The sequence below is a fragment of the Triturus cristatus genome, chromosome 3_2 (assembly GCF_964204655.1).
Source record: "Triturus cristatus chromosome 3_2, aTriCri1.1, whole genome shotgun sequence".
Classification (NCBI taxonomy): Eukaryota; Metazoa; Chordata; class Amphibia; order Caudata; family Salamandridae; genus Triturus; species Triturus cristatus.
In genome coordinates, this window is record NC_140584.1 from 1,192,421,565 (window position 1) to 1,192,439,811 (window position 18,247).

Genomic DNA, 18,247 nt, shown 5'->3' on the forward strand with positions numbered 1-18,247 from the left:
TTTCATGGACTACAGTCGGAGGTGAATACCACACCTCGTGTGTCTTCACCCATTGACTCAAAACTTCCTTTTGTTGAAAAGAATAATTCCGAACTCTATAAACTAAAACTCAGGTCCAATCAGTCAAGCAATTTGATTGTTTAAGTCCTCTCCAAGGTGAAGCGGTTGAATTGTCTCTGACATGTATCCCTTGGACCTGAATAGAAAACACACCCGAAAAATGTTGAAACGACAGGCGTACTGTAAATCACTGCGTAGTCATTACATAGTGACGTTATTAATTTTGTTTTCCTTAAGTCTTTTAATAATTACTGCAAGTATATTGTTGCACATATATTATCCTATTTCTAGACATGTTTACAATATTACTGCTGAACATTCTTTTAGTGAATTACCTCCGCTTGAGTTGTCTTATAGATTTGCGCTGCGCAATAACACGTTTATTAGTATGTTACATCATTCCCATCAGGTTAGCAATGCTACGAATTGTTGGATATGTGGCCGACTCCCTCCCTATCAGAATTATAAAGGAATTCTACCTCTCTTTCCATACCCGTTCACACACAACGGCTCCTGTGGAGCATGGTTTAGTTTAATTAATTCTCTAGATTCGAATTCTGCAGTTTATCACGATAACTGGGTATGGGGAAATTTGAATTTAGTTTTACTCAAGGTCTGCTATCCTAACAAGGAGGGACTTCCCCAGAGAACAGGAACTGATCTAGAAAATGAAGTGTATGGATTAGGTAATTTTACGCTTAATCTTATGATCCTAAATGTCGAATCCGAAGCTACTCCAATTTTGCCCGCTATGTCAATATTTCCAGTAAAAGGTGAATTGTGTGTAAGAAAGAATGGTTCCATACATATGGGCCATAGTAGATGCACCACTGTAGTAGAATTTAGTGATCAAGGCAAGTCTACATTTAGAGCTTCCCGCCATTCCTATTTCATATGTGGTCAGACGGCATATGTACGTTTGCCTCTAGATTGGGATGGTACTTGCTACATTGGATTCCTTTTGCCACCTGTTTTCCTAGCTCCTCCTGATTATCACAGAAATACTCATTTAGTATATAATAGAGTAAGGAGAAATCTCCCAATAGTCGATTACACTGAAACAGCATGGGAAAAATACACAGATTTCAATAAAGGTCTCTTTCCCTATATAGGTACCGTTACTAATAGTAAACTGATACGTAGATTAACTAGAACCCTTGAAGCAGTAGTGAACGAAACTATTTCCGCCTTAGGCAATTTAACAGAAGAGCAGTCTGCTATGCGGATTGTTGTGCTTCAAAATCGTCTTGTCCTTGACGTCATCCTGGCTGATAGGGGCGGAGCTTGTAGGGTCATCGGATCAAGCTGTTGCATTTTCATACCAGAAAATTCGCCATCTGTATATAAAGCCATAACTCGCCTTCATAAGATTGTAAGCCAGATACACCAGAATCCAGGCACCTGGACTTGGTCCGGTTGGTTTTGGAGTGTATTATCTACCTTTGGATGGAAGGTCCTATCTTTCCTAGGTATTGGCCTTCTCATACTATTCAGTTGCTGTCTATGTCTACAATGTGGACCAGCGATCTGTGGTCTGTGTGCCACATCGTGTATTCCACCACCAAGATTTCATTCATCCCAGAAGAAAAAAGAAGAACAAATGATGCTATATGAACAGATCAATGGATTGATGAAGATTGATATCTCTTGACGGGCAAGTAGGGGACAAGGAGGGAATGTGGAAATATGGATTTTTATGATCAGTTATGTCCCCTATCTTGGACCCCAACGGTTTCATGTATGAATCACAAGTACATGTATGTTCCCTCCAGTTCCAGTTATGAAGACGCAAACACATGTGCGTCCACCGTCAACATGTCCTCTTTCAGATCCCCTATGAATAGGCCGGATATTCCATTCCTAAGTATGAAAGGCCACCGGCTTTATATGGTTCACTTATGCCATTTTACAGTCCAGGCAAGTAGGCCCTGATTCTGTCATCGAACTCTTCTTGCCTTCTGCCTCTGAAAGCTCCAGTCTGAGCCTGCATCTGTGACCATGAACTTTGTCTCATTCTCTGCGCGGCTCACGAAGCCTGACATCAGCTTGCTGCCTGCCAAAAACTGTATTTCACCTTCGAAGTTATCTGCTCCGTTCCCTGCCCGATGCATTCCTGTCTAGTAGTTTAAGTAAACATTCTTCCAGCTACCAAGCAAAGGCCCGGCTTCTCTGTCTTTATGCAAGTAATTCATAGCCCTATTACTATGGAAGATTTCCACCCACGCATCTAGTGTAGACACTTAGACGCTTGTACACGCACTAACAGTCAGTATAGTCAGTATAGAATAAGATTCTACTCTAAGAGACCTCTCTTTTGGATAACATAGTTCTTTAAACATAGGATGTTAGATATGATTTGGGATTAGGTTGACTTGACCCTCCAGACTTCTGTCGCCACATGTAGAGCTAAATGTCAAGTCCCCTTCACCCCCTAGTTGCACGTCAATCACACGTCATGCTGCTGCGCGCGCATTTCTGCCAAGTATTTCTGCTGACATTGCGAAATTCTTTCATAAGAACCACCCTATTATGACATCACATCTGATGACGTTCTTTCATCACACCCAGTTACGCCTATTTCTACTACGCACGAATATATTATCCACACTATCAATTGTTACGCCTCTTGTATTTGCCTCATTGTAATGCCTATTGTATAAAAGTGATTGATTGTCAATAACGTATGTACTTCACTTCCTGAACCTTCGTGGTGATGGAACTTGGAGCAACCGATTATAATCGACCATTGGAATAAAGCCCATTCCGAACCTCTAATACCACGGATTCTGCCTCTTATTTACTGAGCTATTTTATTATGTTTCTGTATCAAATTAAGTCCCGGTAATTAAATTATTTACCACAATATTAGGAAAAGTCCTTAGTGTGAGCCAATCCTGGTAAGAGCAAATTCTATTGATTAGTTCTTCTTTGAATGGAAAGCGTCGCAAGAGTCTTGCCAAAGTGCAAGTTTTCTAGTGAAAAACCTGTTCTGGTGGACGTACAGTTTAAGCAGCATATAGTTTCAAACTGACCCTGCCGTGCCGTAATGCCCTGAGACATAATGCGTGCACACTGAGATGTGGAAGACGATTCCACATTCTCTATTTGCTGCTAAAACTGTATGTCAGCCAGAACAGGTTCTTCACTAGAAAACTTGCACTTTGGCAGCACTCTTGCGACGCTTTCCATTCAAAGAAGAACCAATCATACCAGGATTGGCTCACACTAAGGACTTTTCCTAATATACACAGTGAGCTGCCAGCTTACAGTTTGGGCTGTCCAAAAGAGGGACTGTATCTTTTTATTACAGTGCAGGGATCACTCCCTCTTTATTTTTTATTCTTTAGAGGTGGTTCCCTGTGCCACAGTTTTTTAAATTTCTCAATCTGCACATCCCATGCCGTGTTATCCCGCACTGGGATGCTGGTGGGGATGTGGAGAATAGTTTCTCGGTGAGAAGGGAGTACAATTACTCCATTTGCCATCATGCTAGCCTCACCTGAGACCTCCAGCTCTGGTAGTCGTTTGCAGAGACCATGCAGTCTGCACCCATTGTTATTGGGGTAAAGGGTTTGATGGCTCCGGACCTCAACTGTCCAGTGCACTCTCCGAGCGGTCCTGGTGCTGTAAGTGTATTTTTGCTATCTAGGCCCCCAAAGGATTTTTTATGTTATTTGTTCATCATCTCGAATGAAGAAGCCTTAACAAGGTCTCAACGTCATAGCCTTCACATCATCTATCTCGGCCCCATCTCTGATTTAGTCTCAAAGTCTTTCTAACACAGTATTCATATCATCCGGCTTTCCCCGGCTAATATTTCAGAGCTCACAATGTCTTGCATTTGTCTCCCCTTTCTCAAGAAACTAAGGAGCAAGTCATAACTGGACAACAGGACCCTTTGGGTGGGTACAAAGTTGTTTGAGTGATGGGTAATAGTCTTGGTCGGGTTGCATCCTTTGTCTGTTTTTCAGGATACTGAGGCTTTGTAAGGCCCATGGCCAGTTACTGCAGCTCAGTAGACTTGCCTACCACTACCATAGCTGCTTCTTTTACCTTCTCTTTTACAACTGTAAATCCTGATATTAGAAGAGGCCACGTTCGCAGGACCTGCTTTTCAGTGTTCTACATTTTTCTAAATTCCTAATTTTGGGGGGAACATGTAAATGTCCTTGTTTTGTTTATATGCCTTAGGTTTGGCCTGCTACTGCATACTGTTAAAAATGGCCCTTTATGCAGAGTCACCCCTATACTTTTTGCCTTCCTCCTCTCCTTTTTGCTGAGTTCGTTTTTGATGGCTTTTGGACTCTGGGCACTGTACCACTGCTAACCAGTGCTAAAACACATGTGCTGTCTGCTTAAAACATGGTAACATTGGTATATCCACATTTGGCATATTTAAATATAAGTCCCTAGTAAAGTCCACAAAATGTGCCCAGGGCCTGTAAATTAAGTGCTACTAGTGGGCCTGCAGAACTGATTGTGCCACCCGCTCAAGTAGCCCTTTAAACATGTCTCAGGCTTGCTAATGCAGAGCCTATGTGTGCAGTTTTAAACTGCCCTGTTGACCTGGCAAAGTAATACTCTTGCCAGGCCCAAATTTTCCTTTTTAATACTTATAAGTCACCCCTAAGGTAGGCCCTAGACAGCCCAAGAATAGGGTGCAGTGTATTTAAAAAGTAGGACATGTACTATTGAGTTTTACATGTCTTCGTGTGAAAAATTCTAATATTTATTTTTTTACTACTGCAAGGTCATCCCTCCCATAGGGTAACATTGGGGTTAACTTATTTACATCTTATAAGTGTAATTTCCAACTGGGAAGAGGTGGGACCCCCAAGTTTGGTGTCTCCGGAATCACAAGTTAAAATCCTAACATATAGTGACGTTAGATTTTAAATTAGGCCTGGGCGGTGAAGTTCGCTCCGTTCGCGGAGTTTTCTGCACTCCGTGGAGCTCACGGAGTGCTGAAAACTCCGCTTTGCGATGAGCAGCAGAGTTTTTGCCTCAATCCGTAAGTTCGCAGGTGCGCTCAGGTAGTTCCCTGTGCCACAGGGAGATGCCGCTCGAGTAGAATTTCTACCTGAGCTGCAGGAATACCAGTACAAACTGGAGTTCGCACTACACTTGCAGAGCTTTTTTGTAACTTCGCGGAGTTCCGTGTAGCAAAACTTCGCTAACTATGCCCAGGCCTATTTTAAATAGTAATTCTGAAAATGCCACTTTTAGAAAGTTTAGGAAAAAAGAGATAACCTGGCCTCGAATTTCTGAGGTACAAATGTTAGTGTCACAGTGGAGAACAGTCAAACCACATATAAATAAGGAAAATATCCTTTATCTATTCAAAAATCGGACATCACCATTAAATTGTACTCAAAATGGTTGTGATTTTATTTCATCACAAAACCGGAGTTAATCAAATTATAAGGCACAGGGTATTTCACGTTTAAACTATTTTTTGGGACTGAGGTGAGGGTAAATGGGAGGCACCAATAAAAGTCAGCAAGATCACTCCAGGCTGAAGATATGGAAGGTGGGCCTCATGCGCTCTCAGAAAATTCACCGGCGTTTGTGGGTTAGATTACAAAGACCACAGTTGATTAGTAACCTGTCGCTGACTTTTATTGGTGCTTCCCAATTACCCTCACCTCAGTCCTGATGAAGACCCCACTCCCAAGCCGCAAAGCTTCCTGTTCTTTATACGGGTTGAAACGTTGACAGTGTTTTGTTGTATTGTCAAACAGGAATGACAGAGATTTGATATCTGCATCAATTATGTTATGATTTGTCATATATGTGCTGGCCAGTCGTCTGGCTGGATAGGTTGTAAATATTAATTGCTGATGTATATATGCGCACTACTTTCCCTTCTCACATCACTATCACAAATCCCTCCCATGCACTTGCCACCGCACCCTTTGTGCACCATTTTTCTCAAAAATATTGTTTAAACGTGAAATATGCTGTGCCTTATAATTTGATTAACTCTGGTTTTGTGATGAAATAAAATCACAACCATTTTGGGTATTATTTAATGGTGATGTCTGATTTTCTTGTAATAGATATCAAGGATCTTTTCCTTATTTATATGTGGTATGACTGTTCTCCACTGTGACACTAACTTTTGTACCACATTTTACCCGAGTCCAATGGCCTATCGGGTTACCCCATTGCTATATAACACCAATTTCTGAGGCTGCTGTTTATTTTAGCAGACTAAGGAACAATGCATTTTAGTCACTGCACCCTGCTTAAACATTTTGCCTTAGTTTAAACATTTTGTACATCCATTACAATATTCAATATGCCATTCAAAAGATATACTCATTAAACAGAGAAAATTCAAACAAACGAATACACAATACTAAAAACGATGTGAAATCAAGAACAAAAATGTGTAAGCTACATTTATCTCATTGTGAACAATTACACCAGTCTATATCGATCAAATGTAATGCTCTCTCCAAGTGCCCTATACTTGGCTTCTGTTTAGAGACAAGCTATCTATGGGGGAAAGAATTCTGTCAGGCTCAGCGGGGATATATTTAAATAGACAAAAACCCTCTGCAGAGTCATTTTTAGTTTGAGTCCCTCATGGGCAAAAGAACGGCAATGCCGACACGTTTCCAATCCCCAAGTGACTTCAGGGATTATCGTCAGGCCTGAACTACGGTGTAATCTGTGTGAAAATGAGGGGAGAATATATTTAGTGCCGATTTTATCCTTCTCTTATATAAAACTCTGCCCTTATGTGTGAATATAGTGTACCTGTTTTTTCTTAATAGGGGTTCGATTTTCAGTCGGCGCATTTGCTTCTTTGGCACGACCTTCGTGCTTCTGACTTTGTGACCTAAACAATAGGAAGTCTGCTGTAAGACCTACACTTTGCGATGTATTGAATTTACTTCTTGCCAAAAAATCTTATTGCATGCACTTGGATTGCTTACTTGAGCGTTTTGTCTTTGGTTCGGTGTTGTTTAAATCAGATCAACTTTTGCTGTAGATTGAATCCAAGTGGAGTGAGTGTTTTCATACATACGATACAACTTCTTAACCCATTTCTGAAATTGAAGGAAAGCAACAATGTTTCAGTATGCTTTTATTTGAAAGAGTATGAATAGTGCGTATATTGTCGTGGCCACCGTTAAACTTACTTCGAGGCTTGTGCTGCCGAGTAGGAATCAATGGACTTACTGTGTGCTGTTTATACTTTGCTTCTCTTGTCAATTCAAGCAAGGCGCAAGCCGCCAGTGTTGTTTGTAGCAGATCTCAATCTTTGGCTAGAGCGAAAGATGGTGCAAGTTGAGGAAGAAGAAACAAGTGAGTGTTAACTGAACGCATTTAGCTGTGCGAGTCAAAATACTGTAAGCACGTTAGCCTTTGACTTTCCGAATTGAACTGTACGAGCGTAGCCACCAACGCCACAAATGTTTAAAGAAGTTTGAATCATGTTTTGAGACAGCTACTGAAGTACGCGTGTCTTCCGCACCGTTTTTAAAGCACAAAGTAACATTGTTGCACCATCTTTCGCTCTGAAAATGTGTGAAAAATTAGATTTTTTCAGCTAAAATTGAGGTTTGCAGGAGATTCTGGGTAAGGAAACGTTGGGGGATCCATGCAATCCATTCCTCCCTGGAAGCCCCCGGGTGTCTAGTTTTCAGAAATGTATGGGTTTGGTAGGTTTCCCTAGATGGCCGCCGAGCACCGGGCCAAAAACCCAAGTGACCCCCCTTGCAAAACCAGGTGGTTTTGAGATAGGCAATTTTGATGTCGCCTCACTGCGTTTTGGGCCCTTGCCTGTCGCGGGTACTTGGGCCTCCCACACAAGTGAGGCACCATTTTTACCGGGAGACCCCGGGGAACGCTCGGTGGTGGGAAATTTGAGTGAGCCCGGTGATGCCACAACTTTCCCACACAAAAATGTGATTTTTTTTCAGCTAAAATTGAGGTTTACAGGGGATTCTGGGTAAGGAAACGTTGGGGGATCCATGCAATCCATTCCTCCCTGGAAGCCCCCGGGTGTCTAGTTTTCAGAAATGTATGGGTTTGGTAGGTTTCCCTAGATGGCCGCCGAGCACCGGGCCAAAAACCCAAGTGACCCTCCTTGCAAAACCAGGTGGTTTTGAGATAGGCAATTTTGATGTCGCCTCACTGCATTTTGGGCCCTTGCCTGTCACGGGTACTTGGGCCTCCCACACAAGTGAGACACCATTTTTACCGGGAGACCCGGGGTAACGCTGGGTGGTGGGAAATTTGAGTGAGCCCGGTGATGCCACAACTTTCCCACACAAAAATGTGTGAAAAATGTGATTTTTTTTTCAGCTAAAATTGAGGTTTGCAGGGGATTCTGGGTAAGGAAACGTTGGGGGATCCACGCAAGCCATGCCTGCCTGGAAGCACACGGGTGTCTAGTTTTCATAAATGTATAGGTTTGCTAGGTTTCCCAAGGTGCCCGCAGAGCTAGGGTTCAAAAACTACAGCTAGACATTTTGCCAAAAAAGGGTCATTTTTCACTGCGAAATTGAGGTGTGACCACGTTGTGTTTTGCGCCGTTTCCTGTCCCGGGCACTAGGCCGACCCACACAAGTGAGGTACCGTTTTTCTTGTAAGACTTTGGGGAACGCGGGGTGGGTTGAAATTTGTGGATCCACGCAGATTCCGGAACTTTCCACCACAGAAATGTGGGGAAAATTTGGATTTTTTGTCAATTTTTTAGGTTTGCAAGGGATTCTGGGTAACAGACCCTGGTGGGAGGCAGTCAAGTCACCCCATCCTGGATTCCCCTGGGTGTCTAGTTTTCAAAAATGTATAGGTTTGCTAGGTTTCCCAAGGTGCCCGCAGAGCTAGGGTTCAAAAACTACAGCTAGACATTTTGCCAAAAAAGGGTCATTTTTCACTGCAAAATTGAGGTGTGACCACGTTGCGTTTTGCGCCGTTTCCTGTCGCGGGCACTATGCCGACCCACACAAGTGAGGTACCATTTTTCTCGTAAGACTTTGGGGAACGCAGGGTGGGTGGAAATGTGTGGATCCACGCAGATTCCGGATCTTTCCACCACAGAAATGTGGGGAAAATTTGTTTTTTTTTGTTAACTTTTTAGGTTTGCAAGGGATTCTGGGTAACAGACCCTGGTGGGAGGCAGTCAAGTCACCCCATCCTGGATTCCCCTGGGTGTTTAGTTTTCAAAAATGTATAGGTTTGCTAGGTTTCCCAAGGTGCCCGCAGAGCTAGGGTTCAAAAACTAGAGCTAGGCACTTTGCCAAAAAAGGGTAAATTTTCACTGCGATATTGAGTTGTGACTATGTTGCGTTTTGCGCAGTTTCCTGTTGCGGGCACTATGACTACCCACACAAGTGAGGTACCATTTTTATGGGGAGACGTAGGGTAATTCAGATTTGTAAAGGAACTGTTATTTTCTATTGACTTTAGATGCATTTCTGCCTTCCAAATGAAAGATATTGTGTAAAAAAGAAGTCATTCTAAAAAATGACTGGTAATTCTCATGCAAGTTTGAGTATTCCCAATTTCAGAAATGTGCAAATATCTACTGTTTCTAAACTCTATATTTTGTTCCCATTTCAGAAATACATAGGTGTCTTTCGTTCCGATTTTTCCATGTACACATTTTTACAGAATAATTACTATATACCCGGTACATAATAAAAAACCATTGCAAGTTGCTGCTCAGTTTTTGGCTCTGGGTTCGTCGGGTTCTTTGTGAACCTACAAGTCCTATATATCCCCACAACCAGTAATGTCCAGCGGATGTAATGGTATATTGCTTTCAAAGAGCTGTCATAATTAGAAGAAGTTACAGGTGAAAACGTTGACACAAAAGGCTGTTTTTTTCAACTAATTTTCAATTTATCCTATATTTAACTGTTAGTTTCTATAAAGAAACCTTGATGGATCTACACAAATGACCTCTTGCTGAATTCAGAATTTTGTCATCTTCTCGAAAATGTATAGCTTTCCAGGATCCATTATTGCTTTTGTACCCGTTTCTGCCATTAACTGGAAGGAGGTCAAAAACGCAAAATTAGGCTATGTCCCAGAAAAAGGCCAAAACTGTGTAAAAAATGTTGGGTTTCTGACAAAAGTCTGGTATCCCCCAAAAGCTGGGAAAATGGTGATTTCAACCCCACAAACCCTTTTTTGATAACATTTGCAGGGAAAAACCCAGATGCTTTCATTTGAAGCCCGTTTTTCCCAATTTTCCGAAAAAAAACAAAATGTTGCTGTATTTTGGCTCATTTCTGTGACCCCTCTAGGAGAATCCACAAACCCTGAGTACCTTTAGAATCCCCATGATGTTGGGAGAAAAGGACGCAAATTTGGGGTGGGTACCTTATGTGGTCAAAAAGTTACAGGGGCCTCAGCGCACACTACCCCAAATAGCCAAAAAAGGGCGTGGCACAGGAGGGGAAAAGGCCTGGCAGCGAAGGGGTTAAATATATCCCCGCTGAGCCTGACAAAATTATTTCCCCCTTAGGTAGCTTGTCTCTAAACAGAAGCCAAGTATAGGGCACTTAGAGAGAGCATTACGTTTGATCGCTATAGACTGGTGTAATTGCTCGCAATGAGATAAATTTATTTTACACATTTTTGTTCTTGATTTCACATCGTTTATAGTATTGTGTATTCGTTTGTTTGAATTTTCTCTGTTTAATGAGTATTGTATCTTTTGAATGGCACATTGAATATTGTAATGGTTGCAAAAAATGTTTAAAATAAGGCAAACTGTTTAAGCAGGGTGCAGTGACTAAAATGCATGGTTCCTTAATCTGCTGAAATAAATAGAACCCTCAGAAATAGGTGACCAGGTTATCTCTTTTTTCCTAAACTTTATCACGTCCTACACGGCCACCGAGACGGGCGTAATCCCCTTTGATAAACACTTTTAGAAAGTTGGCATTTTCTTACTTTACCCATTTGGTGCCTTCTGTCTGCCTCCAAATACACGTCTGGGGTGGGTGACAGCTGGGCTTTGTGTATTCCCTCTAGACAGCCACACAGAAAGAGAGATTAGGTGTGACTAATGGGCCATCCACATCCTGATGGGCCATCCTAGGCAGGATAGGAGGGAGGAGCTGACTTACCTCAATAGGATGTGTCTGTCCCCAGCCAAAGGGCTGCATTCCCCCCCTGTAGTGAGTTTGGAGCCATGGCAGGAAGGGCAGGGACTCTGTGCACTTCAAAGCTATCTCTTTGAAGTCTCCTCTACTTCAAAGGCACAAGTGGGTATAAGTATTGGACCTCAGATACCACCCTCTTCAGTACACTTCCGGACCTGGGGATATTCTTCCAGGAAGAAAGACTGCTGTGCTGCTGAAAGGACTGTCACCCTCCTAGACTCCTGCCCTGCTTTTGTAACCTTGCCTGGCAGTGGGAAGAACTGGACCTGCATCTCTACAACCCAGAACCAAAGGGGCTGTAAGGGCTTGCTGGCTTGCCTCCTGCTGGAAGTCTCAGGGACATCAAAGACTTCACTCTACTCACCAACAGCACCTGGACTCTGCCACCTGAGAGTTGTTACCTGCCAAGTGTTGGGAATCCAGTCCTGGGCCCTTGGAAGTGGGTAGGGAGTGCTACAAGTACCAAAACCACGCATCACCATCATTGCATGGATAGGAACTGGCACATCGTCCCTCGATGCCGACCCGTTGCCGCAAGGACCAAGGACATCGCTGCCTGCGCAATGTCTCCAGTTCCCGACACATCCTCGACTCGGTGATTGTTGTTTTGGTCTTGCTTCGTTCATTAAAGTAAGCTCTATTTTTCCAAGCAGGTGTGGTATCTTTTTGTGTGGTGTTTTCACTGGTGTTTAAAGTGTTACACAAATACCTTGCACTTTGACTCTTAGGTTGAGCCTGACTGCTCTGTGCCAAGCTACTAGAGGGTATGCACAGGTTAATTTAGGGTGTGTATCTGACTTACCCTAACTAGGATAGTGGTTGGACAGGATGCATACCTCTGCCAACCTGAAACCCAATTTCTAACACATACGTATTGGTACCAATCACACATTGAAGACTATTACAAGGGCCCTGAAATCCTGGAGACTCTCCCTGTGTCTTGTGCACCATCGATGGGCTCTGGGCTATAGTTATGAAGTAACATTGAAATCCTGAGCAGTGAGGAAGATCCTAGTTCTGTGGGTACGGGGTCTAGGTTTCAAGAGATAGTAAGAGAAGTGAAGAAGATCTCCTTCAGTTGGTCAGTTCTCTGTGTGTTTCCACCTAAAGGTGATAGAGGCGTTGATGTACAGATTGAAGTAGGTCTGGAGTGGCATGGGTGCTCTCTGCAGGATCTGGGCTGGTGAGAAGAGAGAAGGATGTCTAGATGTCACACATCTACTTTCTGATACTTCTTGGCTGTAGATGTGAAAGCTCCCTGTAGCCGAGCTGCTCTGTGAATCTGGTTGTGTCAGTGGGAGAGAGTAAAATGGTTAAACAGAAGAGATGGTAGATCTCATAACACCGCCATTCACTTGGTTTAATCCCCAGATATCCTCAAAGAGGAAGACAGCAAAGCTGAGATGTGCCAAGTAGTGATGAAGCTTCCTCTGGCAAACAGAGACACTTTGGCGTACCTCATTCTACACCTGCACAGGTACGATGACTCCTTTGCTACCCTCTGAGCACAGTAAGAAAAGTCTCTTCCACTCCTGCTGCTCTTCCGGCTACTTTGAAAACTAGCTTCTGATCTGGTATGAAGACACATTAGAGATGCTCTATTCCTTCTGAGAGTTGCTGACCCCTCTCCATTCAGCCAGACACTGACCCCCATCCATTCTCTTTAATTCTGACACCCTCCAGTGTCTCACATGCTGATACCAGCCATTCTCTGATCCTGATCACTCAATTGTCTCAGATGCTGACCTCACCTTTCTATCAGACGTTGCCCCCTGCTATCCTCTCATATGCTGACACCCCCTCAGTTCTCTCTTGTGCTGACCCCCCTCTATTCCCTTCTCTGATGCTTATCACGTCTCTGATGCGGACTCCTGACCCCTTTCTTACAGATTCTGGCAGCCTTTTCACAGACACTGAACTCCTCTGACCATCCCTCCGTCCATCCTCTCATCTGCTGACCTATTCTTAGATGCTGACCTGCTTCTCTGAGACTGACCCATTCAATCCCCTGTCCATCTCAATTTCTCTTCAACAGTACCCCCTACATTTCCGATACTCACCCCATCTCTCAGATGCTGACCCCAGCATTTTTTGCCTGACGTCTGTTTTCGTCTGAGCATGACCCCATGCATTTTTCTAATGCTGACCCCTGTGATATTCTCAGACACTGACTCCTACTGTTTTTGTCTGACAATTACCCCCTCTGGTTTTCCTAGACTCTGACTCCCTTCCGTTCTCTCAAGACACCTTACCCCTTGTGTTTGTTTGACACTCTGGCTGTAGGGTGGGGGCTGAGCTGCCTTAGAGGGTCATGTGAAGTAAGGGTGTGAATGGGGAAGGCTTAGTAGATCAACCAGCCATTACTATCCGGTTTGGTGCCAGTGATCTTTCCATCATGTATAAACATGTGTGCCAGGAGCTTACAACAGTGACAGGGTCAGGATGCATGCTGGCAGGCCCAAGTGTAGGGGTTCCTGGCTGAGTGTCAGATCCCAGGTGAAGGGGTTCCTGACTGAGGTGAAGGGGTACAAGGATGAGTCTTGGATCCCAAGTGAAGGGGTTCCAGGCTGATCGTCAGTTCCCAGCTGAAGGGTTCTTAGGGTGATTGTCAGATCAAAGGTAAAGTGGTTCCAGGCTGAGCATTGGATCCCAGGTAAAGGGGTTCCAGGCTGAGCATCGGATCCCAGGTAAAGGGGTTCCACACTGAGTGTCAGATTCCAAGTGAAGAATTTTCAGGTTGAGGGTCAGAACCCACGTGAAGAGGTTGCAGGTTGAATGTTTGAACCCAAGTGAAGAAGTTCTAAGTTGTGATCAAACAATAGGGCAACCCACTCAACCCCAAGGTATTGGGTATAATATGTGAACACCAAAATAAACCTTGAGGATTTATTCTACTCTTGCTAATTATTTAAACAGTCACCGTAGTGAACTCAAATTACCATAATACTCAGACATAGACAATACAATATACAGAAGACATAGTTCATTCTTTTGTAAAATTTTTATGAGAAATTAATTTTTGAAATATTTCGTTAATTTCCAAAGAAAATTTGAACACTGGCAACTCAAGACTACTGTTATAATGTAGAACCTTGACAGTAGTTATTGACACTTTTTGTATGGATATGCACCACTATTAATTGGTCATAAGACACAAACCACTGGTTCAAATAATTATAGCATATATGAACATCAAATGGCATTTCATTGCGTCAAAACAGTGTCGTAGGCGTCGACGTTTCGGTCTCCTTATCCGAAATATTATTCCCCGAGACCATCATCAGGACAGAAGTTGCGCCATGTATCTAATGTAAAAATACATATATATAAATACATCAACTTTATAATTCATAATTTTTTTAATTTTTTTTTTAAAAAAAAAGTTTTTATTACAAAAATCCGAGTTCAACTCGAAGTATTATCAATACACTGAAGGAGGACAGGTCAACAGGTGTAACCCAGTTATACCACCCACAGGTGCGAAGGTACCCAATCCCCAGTTAGTGTGACCGTCAAAAAACGAAAACACGAAGTGAACCAAAGCGTGAGAAAATATAAATGCCAAGCATCAGATCTCAGGTAAAGAGGATCAAGGCAGAATGTTAGATCCCAAGTGGCAGGTGTTAGGTTGGTCGCCTAGTGCTTTGGTTTGGACTCTTTCCAGGTCACCTGGGCAAAGTCATTGAAAGCCTAGGAGGAAAACGCTGAGAAGGGATTTGGGAATGAATTCTCATATCTCATGCTGACAGAAGTGCCTTTAATCAGCAGAGGCTGGTCGGAAGGTTCCTTCTAAATCTTCTCTCTGACCTGCACTGCATGGTCGCTGGCAGCTTATTACAGACCCGGTAGCAAATGTGCATAACTCAGCACACTCATCAGTGGGCTCAGCAATACAGCCCCTTCCATAAAACCTCCACGGTCCTCAGCCTAAGAGCCTGAACAGAGTTAAAAGCCAAACCACCTCCGCAGTGCAGAAACTACAGTCCACATTCATGAAGTGAGAACAAGAACGATCTCTCAAGGTGAAAAGTAGGAACTAGCCACTAGGCGAAGTAATGCGTAAGTAGTGCACCAACATAACATCATCTTAATTCACACCCTCTCTGTGTTTCTTTCCTCCTCCAGGGTCATACAGAGTGCGTACTGTAACATGGACCGAAATAACCTGGCGCGAGTGTTTGGGCCGACACTTGTTGGTCACTCGATATCTGAGCCCAGTCCTTTGATGATCATGCAGGACACTCCGCGGCAGGCCAAGGTATGTCCGGGACGAAGGGGGAGGAAGGGTCCTTCTCTTTCAACTCAGTGAAAAGTTCATACTTTTGATGGCAAGCATTCAATGCGGCTGCTAATGCTCACTTCTAAGAGCTCACCCAGTACTCAGTAAATTATTTACAGTTGCCAAGAGACTCGTACAAACAGCACTTATGTCCACCTCCAGTAGACACGCTCAATGGCAAGAGACAGGCCTGATGCATTATATCCTGCTGCCAGTAGATATACCCAATGGGATATGTAAGGCTGGGTACATTATATCCAGGTGCCAATAGAGGTACCCAATGGCACACGCAAGGCTTGGCACATAATATCCACCTCAAATAGACAAACTCAAGGGCACACGTAAGACTGGGCACATATAATTCGGCCAGCAGACACACCAAACAGCACAAGTAAACCTGATAGCATTATATTCAGGTACCAGTCGATAGTCCCAAAGCATGCTCAAGGCTGGATGCATTATATCAGGGGGCAGTAGATCTACCCAATGGAAGGCATAAGGGTGGTGTGCTATGTCCTGCTGCCAATAGATAATGCCAAAGGCACGCATAAATCTGGCTGCATTAGATACACCTCCAGTAGATCTACCCATCGGCATACGTAAGGCGGGGCGCATTGTATCCAGCTACTAGTAGAGGTACCCAATGGCACATGTACGGCTTGGCGCATATCCACCTCAACTAGACACATAAGGGCACACGTAAGGCTGGGCACATTATACCATTCGGCCAGCAGCACATCAAACAGCACAAGCAAGGCTGCAAGCATTATATTCAGCTACCAGTAGCTGGTCCCAAAGGCATGAATAAGGCTGGGCATATTGTATCCAGCTGCCAGTAGATCTACTGAATGGCATACGTAAGACTGGATGCGTTATATCATTCTGCCAGCAGATATATCGAACAGCACTAGTAAGCCTGATGGCGTTATGTTCAGCTACCAGTCGATAGTCCCAAAGGCATGCATAAGGCTGGATACATTATATCCAGCTGCTAGTAGACACCTGAAATGGCACGCGCAAGGCCGGGAGCATTGTATACAGCTGCTAGTAAACACCTGGAATGGCACACATAAGGTTGGGTGCATGTATCCAGCTAGTAGTAGATGCCTAGAATGGCACACAAGGCTGGGTGCATTGTATCCAGATGCTAGTAGGCACCTGGAATGGCACACATAAGGTAGGTGCATTGTATCCAGCTGCTAGTAGATGCCTGGAATGGCACACATGAAACTGGGTGCATTGTATCCAGCTGCTAGCAGACGCCTGGAATGGCACACATACGGCGGGCGCATTTTATCCAGCTGCTAGTGGATACGTGGAATGGCACACACAAGGCTGGGAGCATTGTATCCAGCTGCTAGTAGGCGCCTGGAATGGCACACATGAAGCTGGGTGCATTGTATCCAGCTGCTAGTAGACACCTGGAATGGCACTCATGAAGCTGGGTGCATTGTATCCAGCTGCTAGTAGGCGCCTGGAATGGCATACAAGGCGGGGCGCATTATATCCAGCTGCTAGTGGATACGTGGAATGGCACACACAAGGCTGGGAGCATTGTATCCAGCTGCTAGTAGGTGCCTGGAATGGCGCACACAAGCTGTGTGCATTGTATCCAGCTGCCAGTAGATCTGACCAAAGGCATACATATGTCTTGGTGTATTATATCCACCTCCATAGATATACCCATCAGCATGCGTAAGGCTGGGCGCATTATATGCACCTCAAGTAGATATACCCATCAGCATATCTAAGGCTAGGCCCATTATATCCAGCTGCTAGTAGGCAAACCCAACTTCATGCATCAGGCTTGTGCCAATAGACATGCCAAATGGCATCTGTAAGACAGGTTGCATCATAGACACTTCCAGTACAGGGGGATGCCTTACACCAAGTTGCTAGTCGACACACACAAGGACAAACGTACAACGTCCTTCTTCCACTAGACAGACCCAAGGTCAAGCGTAGGACAAAGTGTATTAAATCAGTCTTCCACTAGACATGACCAAGGGCACTCATACAACTGAAAGCATTATACTGTGTGAGCCAGTAAGCACTCTCAAAGGCTATCTTAGGACTGGATGCATTATTCAGCACCAGGATACCCTTGTGGGTGATAGTACGCTTTACAAATACACGTAACATAAATCCATCTTCCATAAGACGCACCCAACTGCAGACGAAAGAGTGGGTGTCTGCTGTGGGCTCACCAACCGTCCCTTGAGACACACCGTGTCTTCATAAAGATGGGGGTTAAAGACCACCTTCTGCTTGAAGGCAAAGGGGTTCATACAGGGCATGTACCAGCATTTGATCCTTTGTTTTTTACCATCTTCATTGAGCTCTTACTTACTAAATTCATTGAGCTCTTATTGTATGCAATACAGCGGGTATTGGAATCCATGCATACATGTCGGCAATATCATTACAGCCGTTAAGCAACAAAGCCCCATAGCTACAAATGCACGTGTGATGGCTAGGTGGTGTAAGTTCCAGTAACGCAACAAACCATTCTAACTGTGAGGCTGACCAAATACGTTCTCAAAACACGCAGTGTGTAACCGTAGCACGTAGTCTGCCCCTGGACTGCTTGGTGTCATGGAAGTTCCTGCAACGCCCAATGATATGCGGCATAAAGTAATTCACCTCTGGGCTCTGACTGTGCTATGTGGAGCTGGAAAGGGGGTGGGGGTAGGGTCTGTAATGCTGGAATGGCTCTAGTGGGCTGGTGTGTCGTGTGAGGTCAAACTGTCCGGCAGTCCGTGGACACACAGCAGGC

The 18,247-nt window shown here is 44.0% G+C and overlaps 1 protein-coding gene across 1 annotated transcript in view; it reads left to right on the forward strand.

The window, feature by feature from the left end:
* LOC146859417 (rac GTPase-activating protein 1-like) overlaps positions 1-18,247 on the forward strand; it is a 404,586-nt gene that overhangs the window by 371,603 nt on the left and 14,736 nt on the right. The window contains exons 14-15 of the mRNA XM_085647164.1: positions 12,564-12,669; positions 15,318-15,450. Of these exons, the coding sequence (XP_085503290.1) occupies positions 12,564-12,669; positions 15,318-15,450 (239 nt within the window). The remainder of the gene's footprint in view (positions 1-12,563; positions 12,670-15,317; positions 15,451-18,247) is intronic.